This window comes from Amphiura filiformis, chromosome 1, assembly GCF_039555335.1.
Source record: "Amphiura filiformis chromosome 1, Afil_fr2py, whole genome shotgun sequence".
Lineage (NCBI taxonomy): Eukaryota > Metazoa > Echinodermata > Ophiuroidea > Amphilepidida > Amphiuridae > Amphiura > Amphiura filiformis.
The window spans coordinates 19,875,915-19,888,479 of NC_092628.1; the positions used below are offsets into that span (position 1 = coordinate 19,875,915).

At 35.7% G+C, this 12,565-nt stretch overlaps 1 protein-coding gene across 2 annotated transcripts in view; it reads left to right on the forward strand.

The window, feature by feature from the left end:
- Window positions 1-8,686, forward strand: part of LOC140165605 (mitogen-activated protein kinase kinase kinase 1-like) — a 40,098-nt gene extending 31,412 nt beyond the window's left edge. For both annotated transcript variants that reach the window (XM_072188927.1, XM_072189001.1), the window contains exons 16-18: window positions 3,408-3,550; window positions 4,133-4,264; window positions 5,217-8,686. In XM_072188927.1, the coding sequence (XP_072045028.1) occupies window positions 3,408-3,550; window positions 4,133-4,264; window positions 5,217-5,363 (422 nt within the window). In that variant the 3' untranslated portion in view covers window positions 5,364-8,686. The remainder of the gene's footprint in view (window positions 1-3,407; window positions 3,551-4,132; window positions 4,265-5,216) is intronic.
- Window positions 8,687-12,565: the final 3,879 nt, after the last annotated feature.

Consider the following 12,565-nt stretch of genomic DNA (forward strand, 5'->3'; position numbering starts at 1 on the left):
TATTGAAATTCGAAGATTTGACCCCAGCTGACCTTTGACCTGATCCATGCAAAATATCATTGTCACTGAGTTTGAGCTCCGTATCCCCTACATATTGCCAGAAAATGCAGCAATTCTAAGATTTGATATGACCCCTGCAAAATGTTCCCCTGGTTGTGAGGTTTGTTGTCACTGAGTTTGAGCCCCATAAATACCCCTTAGGGGGCTATCATTTTCGTTGGAAGGAGGATCCCAAATATACAGGGGGGTCATAAATTTTCGGAAAGAAAAATACGGGGGTGTGCATAATACTTTTGATGACCAAAATGTAGGGAGTCACAAGATGACCACAGATAGTGTGTTTATTTTATTCAAAACTAGCAGGAGCTAGTAGAGTAAACAGGAGCAGTTAGTAAACGGGAGTGGTTAATAAAGATGTTGAACGGTGATGATAAACATTGTGTCTTGGACTAAAACATGAATAGGAATTATTATTATTACCCAGGTATAATTCTGGTTTACCCTGTGCACCCTGTGTTTTAGGGTTAGGGTTTGGTTAGGGGATGTCATTTTCTTCGTGGGGGGTCGGTGACCGGAGTAAAATTTTTATGACCCTCCTATCATGGGCCCCATTTTTTTTAGACCCCCCATCTTGGGTCGAAAATTTTATGACCCCCCCCACCCACTTCCACCTACACAGACTCAAGACAAATTATTCATTGCCGGAACAAAGGCGAGGAGCGCACCAAAACTTTAGAGCAAAGAAAGTGTGTGGAGTGAGTTAAAATTTAATTGTGTGTGTAAAGAAGGCGCTATATGCATAAAATATTTGCATTATATAATGAAAGATTGTGTGCAAGAACACATGCACAGCGCCTTGAAAAGTTTGAGTCACCAGCCCTTAATAATTCTATACCCCCTATTTTGGGTGTTGAAAAATTATAACCCCCTATAATTGGTCTAAAATTCTATGACCCCACTCCCCAGTATATTCATGACCCCCTTCCAAAGAAAATGACAGCCCCTTATAATTTAAATTTAAATTAGGGTTAGGATTAGGGTTAGGTTTATAAACGGTGAGGATTAGGGTTAGGGTTTTAATTGGGGTTGCTTAGGGTTAGGGTTATACTTGTGCGCAGGGTCTACCATAATTATTCCAATACCCATGAATAGTCCTGTAACTATCACTAAATAGAATTAAATTAATTAAACTATGATCAGTCTTACCTTGTTAGTACTAGCTAGTATTTCTCATTCAAGATCACCATGATTACAGAAAACAGCAAATGGGTGATAACCATGATAACAATAAAATGTACTGGTACCATTAACTGTACACATTTATAAACATTTATCATACCACTATGCACTGACCAATTCATCTAACACTGAAACCTTTTGGAAATGCAGTTTTAACTTGTTGTAGGGCATAAGGTTGTGCAATAGAAATGATTTACAATATTACTTGTATACCCTGACCAATTGACCCCTTAACTCTCTCCACGCTGGTGTCGACTGCAGACGACAAGTTTCATTTTTTTTCAAAAATTTCATAATTGTTTATTTTCATTACCATATTTGGAAGCAGCATTAAATATGCATTAAAATGAGTACAAACAAGCCTGGTATTGGTTCAGTGGTTCTTAAGATAGGACTTGATATTTTGAAAAAATATCTCAAAACTAGAACTTTTATGTTGAAGCCTATGGCTAGCATGCAGAGCATTAAGGGGTTAAACAGCTCAAATGTTACAGTCCATGACATATATACTACATCAAATGTAATGTGGCACCACATTAGTGCTTTCATACGCACAGTATAATACCCAGTGGACTCGGAGGTATCATGAACAGGTTCTTGCACTTCTTTTACAGTTTCCAATTACTATAGACTTTTAAAGGCTTTTATACTATTTTCCCCAACTTCATAAACAAACAAAAAAAAAGGTAGAGAAAACAAATGAATTCATGTCCCGCATTCATGTAGGCCTATTCCATTTGCAAGCTATTTTTGTGTAGCGCATAATCTTAAACCATGTTTAATTTCCCTGTAAAATACAAGAACACCAATTGTTAATGTTTTAAACCACACAAATTAGGAACTGGGATTCAAATATAAAACTTAATGCAAGATGTTTTTAATCAAACAAAATAAGATACATACTCTAAGATATAAGTATAAAACAAAAACCCTAACATCAGAAGACAAGAAAATCCTCAACAATCATTTACTTAAACAAAACATAGAGCCTGTAAACAAATGCTAGTTAGAGTTTGATATTAACTGCCATGATAATGGCACTGAAAGAATTAAAGTTCCTACTGCAAAGGAAACACATCTGATAGTTTTATATACCGGTACTAACATTGGAATTACTAATCAAGCCAAAAACACATTCATTACAAAGAAAGAGGCCAGAGAACACTTTCATTAATACAAAGAAAGAGGTCGGACATATTATAGAAATAAATGCTAAACATTTTTAAGCCTGGCTCATTAATCCCCTGTTTCCAAACATACCACCAAAGTCTGTAAAATATGGGTGCAAAATAAAAATCAAAAGATAAGCCAGAGCCTAATACTAGTACTTTTAATAGTAAACATAATATTAAACCCATAAATTTATACTACAATTACTGTTAAGGAGTGCCTTTAACACACCTGCATGGTTCATATCAAAAATCAAATTTCTATTAAAAAAACCTATATAAATATGCCATTACTGCTTCTGTCTTTCTAATTTAGAGTGTACACCAATCACTGTCACTATTATTCAAGTTTTTTGTGATAACCTTTCAATTCCCACCGAGCCCTTCCAAAATCATATTAGCCATCAATCCTCTCATACACACATTCTCTGGGCTTGGATGACGAACAGATGATAATTGCATTTTGAGAACAGGGTATGAGTTTTTTGTACCCATTATTGTCGAAGGTTATTCAATGAATATACAAATATATTGGGGTTCAAGAACTGTGCCCTGATAGATGAGCAAAAGAACATGTGCAATTTCACTTTGTTGTAGTTCGCAACACAAACTTAAAATAACAGGCAAAACAGACACATCATTTATCGGTATGACATTTTCGTATTGGTGCTGCCCTATCTATCTACCTATTGTGCAGAGCTACTACGGTATGGGTTCCTCATACTAACTTTGTTGCCAGCGGAAGAAAACGGGAAGATTACAGTGGTTTGTTGCCAGCGGAAGAACCCGACCGATTACAATACCTAGCTGGGGGGTGTAAACCCCCCAGCTAGGTAATGATGTGGATTTGGTTAGCAACAACTGTAACATCTAGGGTCACAGGTTCACCTAGGGTCACATAGGGGCCATATAGCGATCTTTATCATATAGTTGGGTACCTATCTTCATGGCTGGCATGACTTTCTATTTATAGCTCATCATTTTATTTATTTGTATTAGGTGCTAACCTTCTCCTAGACAGCACAGGGCAACAGCTAAGAATTGCTGATTTTGGCACAGCGGCTACTATGGCATCAAGGGTCACAGGGTCATCAGAGTTCAAAGGTCAACTCATTGGTACTATTGCCTTCATGGCACCAGAGGTAAGTTGTCGTTGCTGTTACTATTTACCAATTTTTTCATAATATAGCAGCATTTTCCAAATTATAATCTATTTTATGCTGTGTCCGCCCCATAGCCTGGGGTGTGATGCATCCCCATAAATAGGCAAAAGGCTGCTATGTTTGTAAATAGCAAAATCGGCCCCAAAATGTCAACATTTTTATTTTTAGATAAATATAAATTATAAACTTTCTAAAACATAGGTGCCAAAAATCAATTGTAGAGGGCTTAGAGGTTTGCTTTTGGCCAAAATACAGATTTCTCTTGAAAAGGTCTGCATTTTGAAAATCTGCTACTACAATAAAACAGGGTCATTTGGCAATTTTCACATGCTTTTTACAGTTCTGTCATAATGTAGACATAATTTATAATTTATTCAGACACTTTTCTTTATTGTCCAAATTTCTCTTTTAATTATTCCAGCCACATTTTTGCCTGTTGTAGCCAATGTTAAGATTTTTCAAAAAAATTTTTCTTATTGAAGATTTTTTCTCGTGCATGCTTTATATCAATAGTAATTCCTGATGTAGATGTTTAATAGTATAAATTTCAAATCTTTTCAGGTTTTACGAGGTGCGACATATGGTAGAAGTTGTGACATTTGGAGTATTGGGTGCTGTCTTATTGAAATGGCAACTGGTGAGGCACCGTGGAATGCATCCATCATTTCAAATCATCTGCAGCTGATATTCAAGGTAAGTTTGAAATTCTCCTCCAAAGGACCAGGTAGTTTCATCCATACTTCCCTATCTAATTCCTTTGTGTTCTACTCAAACTGGTAGAGGGCAGGTTTTCCGTTAAATCTTTAAAAATGTGCATCTACATGGATGCAAGTTTGCCGATAAGGTTGCAAAAACCAGCGTCCAGACTGAAATTTACAATTTCAGCGTTTTTCTAGTTTACTTTAAAATCATTGTGTGTCAAATGTGGCAATCTAAAACAACTGGATTTCAAGACACGACATTGTTATTGTATAGCTGAGTTGCTCTATGAAAAAAGACTTGAGGATGATCATTGATGAATTAGTGGTCACACCTCTTGCTCTTGCTGACAGCTTATTAGTAGGGATCAGCAGGGGTACAATTTTATGTCCTTTTTCATGGAGCAACTCAACTATACCATTTTCACCGATCTAGAGGTACCTGTTACATTCCAACTCACAACCAATATAGGTGGGCCCTTTCATCATTTCTCTGTTGGTGCAAAGTTCAAGTTCATTTATCATTAACTAACCTTAGTGTGAAGTTTGGGGTAACCGATTTGGTACTTCATTTTGTTTGCTCTGCCATGAAATATTGAGAAGAAATTATGACAAAATTTCTTCAAGATGTCAGCACAATTTTGGGAATCCTTTGGTCATGAAATCTGGGCGATCTTAGCATTGGAGTCGATCAGTTTTGAGTGTAAAATATGTTGCATCGATGTAGACCACTGTGGACGCGAGATACACATGAAGAGAGATTGACAAGGTGTCCAAATGTTTAAAAATGCGTTCAGATGCAATAACACACACTAATGGGAAGCCTAGCTTGTGAAAGGGGATAACCAACTCGGTTGCTAACCAATCAGGGCATGATATATTGACATGAAATATTGTCTGGTTTTTCTTGTTACTAATACAAATCTCTCTTTCCATGTTTTCCATAGATTGCCAGCACACAAGGTCCCCCACCAATCCCAGAATCCCTTTCACCTGGCATGAGAGACTTGACGTTACGTTGTCTGGAATCTAATGCAGAAAATAGAGAGCCTGCTTCTGAGTTATTGAAACATGCTGTGTTTACTAGACTATGAGAGATGACTAAAGCAACATTCCTGCCACAGAAAGGGACCAGTGTAGTACTTAATTGTAATGCTAAGACCACTAATTGTATTCTTGTTTACATCTTGAAAATGTTCCTTAAGGCAACGAAAAAAAACCTCTGGTCTATGGCCGGACTGACCCAGAATTTACATTTTGGAGAATATGTTCCCCCATATCTCATAAAATAGCCTCCCAAAAAGTTGATTTTTGGTGGAATATCTTCATGACAAAAAGTTCACGTAACCCCATTTGAATTTACCATTCCTGTGTGGGAGAATAAGGTTTTTTCTTTCGTAAGGGTGTATGGATTTCAACTGGAATAGCCCAATTAGTGACTCTATTGTTGATTTTGTAAATCTGTCTCTCTCTCTCAAGCAGGAATGCTTGAATATGAAAAAGCAGCATACATGCCAACCATTGGACATTTTATCATTCAGTAGACATGAATAATGACATTTCATTGGTTATAGCCAAATAATATAATTCCATATCATTCAGTTTTCATAAATTACTGTACAATATATTAATCAGCTCTTAATCAGCACCGGCAAGCATCAGGTCTGCATACTCGTGGAGTGTTGTAACTGTGCTGATCGCGTGTGCAGCAGGGACGGCAATTACACGCTACCTTGCATCTCGCGCTAACTGTGTGCATCGTGCGTTGGAATGCCATGCCGTATTACATGGCCTGGCAGTAGTCACATGACAGAAAACTGTGAATGAATGCATAGAAGAGTTTGGAGTAACTTAGTTATTTTAGGATTATGGTGTTATTTATTTCTTTATTTGTATTAAATTCATGTCTATGGAATGATAAATTTGTTGCCCCCTGCCTGTTTATGCAATGCAAAAAATATCACTGGTTTGAGGTCGTATCACACTCAGCCTGAGGCCTCGTGTGATACGACCTCAAACCAGTGATATTTTTCGTATTACATGAACAAACAGGGATTAACGAATAATATCTAGTCAATCATTGTATTTGACAATCAATTGCGTATTCCCTCTTGTTTTTTACTTGGACATTATAAGTAATATAGATATGAAAGTTGTACAGAAAATTTTATTCAAGAAGTGTCTTTTATAAACATGTGTAACAGAACAGGATTTTAAAGCATTTTACCCACATAGGGCCATGAAAAATTAACGAGTCTGTTTCCAGTGGCAGATCTGAAAACCCATAAAGCGGAATGTTTTTCTTAATGTTTATTATATATTTTCCTAATACAACAAGAAAAACATACGCACTTTAAATCTGAGAGTATCCTTTTTAAATTTGATTTGAAGAAATGAAGCCTTTCAAACATATCTATCACTTTGTAAACATGTCAAATATCTAAGACTTACTTTCACCTCTTTCACTCATCATTTTTACCTTTGTATGGGAACAATTTTCTAATGTGGAAAAAAGCTGCCACTGGAAACAGATTTGTTAATTTTTTTTGGCCTATATGTGACACATTCCCACAAAACAGTTCAGCAGACCTAATTCTAATACTTACAAAAGATATACTGTAACTTTTTACTAGTTTTACAGCTATATAGTTTGTTTTTTTGGAAAAGGGTTGCATATCACATATATTCCAATCAGTTTTTAATTAATCTGGTTTTAAGTATCTAGATGTAAACAAGGTTTAGGTGTAAAGCTGTGATAAACTTGTTAATGCTTAATAACAATAATATTTTGCTGTGATGTTGCAAAGTCGGCACTAACAATGCGTACAGCGCAAAGTTCATTCAAGAATTTCCACTCGGCAACAGCAGGTCACCTCAGCAGCCAATCAGAGACAAGTACGTTTCAATGCAGTAAATACACGATGTATGCTTGAAATATGCTCTCATCAAAGGTTTACTGCAAAATGTTCTAAGCATTAACATGCAGAACTATTTTAAAACTATCTATTTGATCATGTTTTAAATTGTGGCAAAGCCAGGTTAAAGTTAAAACCGTTATTTGCTTTTTAAATTCTGAATTAAAAGTTTTAGTCAAGTGTACTTAACTTTGTTATCAATGAAAAACTAACTAAACTTAATCCTGTTTTAAGTTAACCAATCCTGTTGTAAGGGTTACAATTATTATTAGCCAAAGTATTCCAAAACCATTCAAATACGAACTGTATTCTGTAAATATTTGACAACGTGTGTAAATAAGAGTAATTATTTTGTATAAATTAAAGTAACATTTTTGTATTGCCCAAAGTGATTTCATATTTTTTTAAGATGAATGTTTTTTAATACGTTTGATAATTTTGATGTTTGAGTAATTGATGTTTGAGCCCTTTCATCATGAGTAATTTTCCATAAACGTACCTAAAACAAGTAAATATATAAAGTTGGGCTAAACATTAAGTTTGTTTCCTGTAGGCAGCACACATTTGTTTGGGAGCAATTTCACCTATTTTTTTTTATTATTAGAAATCCTGGAAAAATTATAATTTCAAGCAGAGAATGAATAACAACACTTTTTTTAAAAAGGCTTGTACTTTTTTTTTGTTTTACAACCAATAATGTACTCGCCAAATATTCTACACATAGTCAGCCTGCTACGATAATTGCCGAAGTCATTTTTTGTAATTTTGAGAACAAAGTACAAAATATGGTTCAAGCATGAATTTAAACATATTTTTCACCAATCTTTGCACAAGGACAAATGATAATGAGACAAAGGGGGAATAATCAGAAATAATTAGGGTGATTACGTAACTGATGCACGCTTGAACCATATTTTGTACTTTGTTCTCAAAATAACAAAAAATGACTTGGGCAATTATCGTAGTAGGATGATGATATTGTCCTATCCATTTCAAGAGCTAAATACCAGATTACTAAGATCTGTGAAGTGCCTTATGTGAGGTGCCACCAATCACAGACAGCTCAAAACAGATCTGCACTGCAGCAAATGCAATTACTAGTAAAGCCATAATTATAGTGTATATGATTTCTGCCAAATTTGGATTTTGTTATTCTTCTATAAAAATTATGTTGGGAATATCTGCCAGAAAGGTTTTTTAATACATTTTAAGCAAAATTATGAGAGAAAATGAAAATCCATTTGCTATCGTACCTGTATTAAAACTAGAACTCTATCTTATTGGGCGATTTATTATTGTATTACAGTAATAAATACAAATTGCTGTTTTCTACAAACACTACAAATTAGGCTGCTTTGATTTCAATAATTATACATTGAAATGTGTTAACATCCCAATTATGCAAAGAAATACAAGTTATTTTAAAAGATTGTAAATTAATAATGATTGAGTTGTCATCTTTGCAACGGTCAAGGGATGGTCTGGGGTTTAACTCCCCACACAGGCAGGTATGTCAGGATGTTTTCACTGGTTTATCTGCCAAGTTATGTGTTATATTTCCATTGTGATTTCATGTTTGATTGTGCTAGTGTTTGATGCATGGTGGTTCTTTCCCCTGTAGATCAAGGGCATTGGCGGCACCATGGGAGGGTGGCATAAGGGGGAAACCCCCAGTCAGAACTCTTGCCCCCTGTTGCCCCCATTAAAAACCCAAAATTACGAAAATTTCACCTTTTTGCGGTAATTTTGCATAAAATTTGTTGATTTTGTACCCCCCCCAAATTCACTTTGCCCCCTCAATGCCCCCGGAAAAAAAATCCTGGTGCCGCCACTGATCAAGGGATGGTTTATATTACTTAGTATAGTAATCTGGATTTAGTTCAGAAACCATGACAATAGGCTTGAAACACTTAAATGTTGTAAAGAATAACCTACAGCTCTTTGCAAAATCTGGCCAACTTACTATTTACAACATAATGCAGGTATTGGTTATTGTTTTAAAGTAGTTGATTAAAAAAAAGTTGGTTTTTTAATTCATTGCTAATTACCAAGAAAGTATATTTTATATAAGACATAAAATCAAGAAAGTCCTGAAGTTATCTTCTGAATGAATTTAATTGTTTATTAACTGCAAAGATAATGTTGAACTGTATTTATATAATATGGGAAACAAATTTTCCAGTTGTTCGAAATGTTTTTTTATTTAAAAAATAAATATATACTATGATAAAGTATCATAGGTTCTAAATAACAAGATTTCTTTTTACGTAAGATGTTAATATATGGAATAGATATTTTATTTCATACTAACAAGAATTTTATTCAGAACTGTCGACTCATGATTTTATTGGAAATGGTAGCCCCATTGGTGTGCCTTGGATTTCAGCCCTGCCAAGAAAATTACAGAAGATTTGGTATGATCTTCATAATGTAATTTTTGTATCTAATGTATTCCATTGTTTTAATGTATTCTTTTTTATATTGGACTAAAGTATGTACATACTATTGTGTAGTATATGGTATAGTTTTGTATGCTCTGCAATAAACATACAAACATTCAAAGACTATTTGTGACTATTCTTAGCCTCTTTTCAGTGGTAAAAGCGTAAATCAAAGATGCCCAATGGCCAACAAAATGTCCAAAATGAACATTTTGCTTGGACCATTGTGTTTTATTCTCTATTTGCCATCAAAGTGTTGATGTAACAGGATTAACTACCTTAGCAATAGGTGAATACAATTTTTGAATATATTGCCCTGCACTACAAGCAGGTTACACATCATCTGTGTATGTCTGCAATCAGATTGAAAACAATACTGCTCTTTTCAAAGATATTGATCTTACAGGCGCAAGTGATCAACATGTTATGAGAATTACAGGTCTTTATCCCTGTTCTTTGAATGGTTCAACGCAGAGGTACCGCATGAACGTACTAGTGCAGTGCGATATATTCAGAAAGTGTTTTAACCTATAATTCTACATATATGGTAGCTAATCCTGTTGTATCATCACTTCTATGGCAAATAGTAATTTTCATGTTGGAACCTTCTTTTAGATACAGACCAACTTCTTATATCCAGGGCTGTCAACTTTTTGGAATTGCTTGGCGTGAGACAGAGACGTACCGGGATTTGCCGACTCCAATGTTCATTTTGTTACAAAATGCGGGGGGTAGGAGCAACAAATTATTCATGACGATGCGTGAGACTTTACTCATTTTCCAGCTTTTTGCGTGAGCTTTACTACCTTGGCGTGAGATTATACTACCTTGGCGTGAGACCGTGAGAAAGTGACCCAATGCGTGAGACTCACGGCCAATGCGTGAGAGTTGACAGCCCTGCTTATATCCGACCGTGATGGGGCCAAGCATTGGTCGAAAAAGTGAAATATCCATATAAGGAAATTATGTGTAATTCTGCATTGAATCGTAAAAATTTAGACATGGGTCATCAAGAGATTACCATCTTATTTGGTTATAACATTGAGAAGGTGGTAGGCCTGCTTAAGTATAACACAGAATACACCACAATGATGAATCTTCCATTGCTTCAGAGCATGAAAATAAAGATGTTATGCCATTGAAAAGTAAAACATGTTTTCCTTTAAAAATGTTATTTGCCTGGAAAACAGAGAGAGGTTCATATAAAAAGGGGTCAGGATTAAAGAGAATTACCCGCTATTGTCCCACTGAATCTGAGGCAGATGAGTTGTGCTATATATAAAAATAGAATAATGAACAGTGATGTGTACTTCTGGGCACCTGTTTGGGAGATGTTTTGTCTTGTTTGGAATACTAAAGACAATGAAAGAGTGAGGAATATGCACACAATGGCAAATCCTGCCGCTTCCTCCAGCCTCCAGATTTGTATTACCCTGGTCTGTTTACTGCAGCTGCTGCAGCTTCCTCCAGCATCCATATTTGTATAATTACACTGGTCAATTATTACTGCACCCTAATAGAATATCTTCACGAGTGATTTGTAGTTGTTGTCGGTTTTATACAAGTGTGTGAGGGGACACCCGTAGACAGGTGAGTATAATACATTGATGATGTCTTTGGTGTTGGGGAGGGGTGGGGGTGTGTGTGGGGGGGGGGAGGAGGAGGCTGTGTTTAATGTGATATCTGTACGTATATGTTGCCATTGATGACGTGGCCTACGTTGAGTTATTTTCTGAAGACAGCCACAGAAAGGAAAGTTTATCTTCATAATAGCTGAGAGCACAGGCAAAGTCCTGGGTTGTGATATACTTTTCCATATTTTTGTAGAGACATGACATTGATATATATCAAAGCAAGACTTGGTACACCGAAATCGATACAAATTTTAAATTATTTACACTAACTTATAGTTTGTTACTCCTATACTCTACAAGATAAGATAGAAGAGTTTTGATTATAAATACTTACAGACTGTAGCTAAAACAAACATCAACTACACACGCAAACAGAAGGATTGCCAACAACAAGAACACATTAAGGGTATACGATGTATTGTTGGTCGAAGCAGCAGAAAAAAAGTCTTGCATCTTGCGAATGGTAGTGAGCTTTAGCAAAAAATTGCATCGCCCAATTCATAGCGAGCGTGTAAAAGAATTCAAATATCACAGATATACTTTTGTAGGTCCGGTGGTTCTTGAGTTATGTTGTAAAGAGGGCTGAAACAACAACACTTTTGTAAAACGTACTCATTAACAACAATAAATTAAGCAAGTTTTCAAAGTATATGATTAGTAGAATGAACTTTTGCAAAACACCAAAGTGTTATTTTTCAATAAGATATTGATTCAGATAATTTTTTTTGGCTGCTTCGACCAACAATACCGGTACCTCGTATACCCTTAAATTGCTGAAAGTTATGCCAACATCTACACTTTTTTCGAATGTCTGATAACCTTCCAGACCAAGAGAATAAGCCAGCATTCTATGTATGAAATCGGTTTCAAGTTTTTTCTCCGAGCTGACTTACTACTTTCAATTAGTTTCCTTTTATGTTCAAATACCATTAGCAACTGCCATCTTCGCGAAAGGAGAAATGTCTTCCGGTGCAGCGTTCCATTCTCTTTTAAAGAGCGGTGTCTTTTACAGAGCCTTGGCTTTGCCACTGCTGTATTTTTTCTTGTAGGATCTTCTTCTCCCTGTCAACCTTTACATTTTCTCTGGCACTCACATGCTTTAGGGAGCTATCATTTTCTTCGGAAGGGGGGGGGGTAAAATATTGCAAAGATTTACGCCATGACCTCTTTTATATTTTTTCTGAAATGCAATTGCTAATCATGAAAGTCGGTTTTACGCAATGCAAGATTGATATGCGCGAAAATGTATAAGTGGCCCAACTCGTTTTCTGGACGATAGCGTTTGATTCCAAACTAGCAAAGAAAC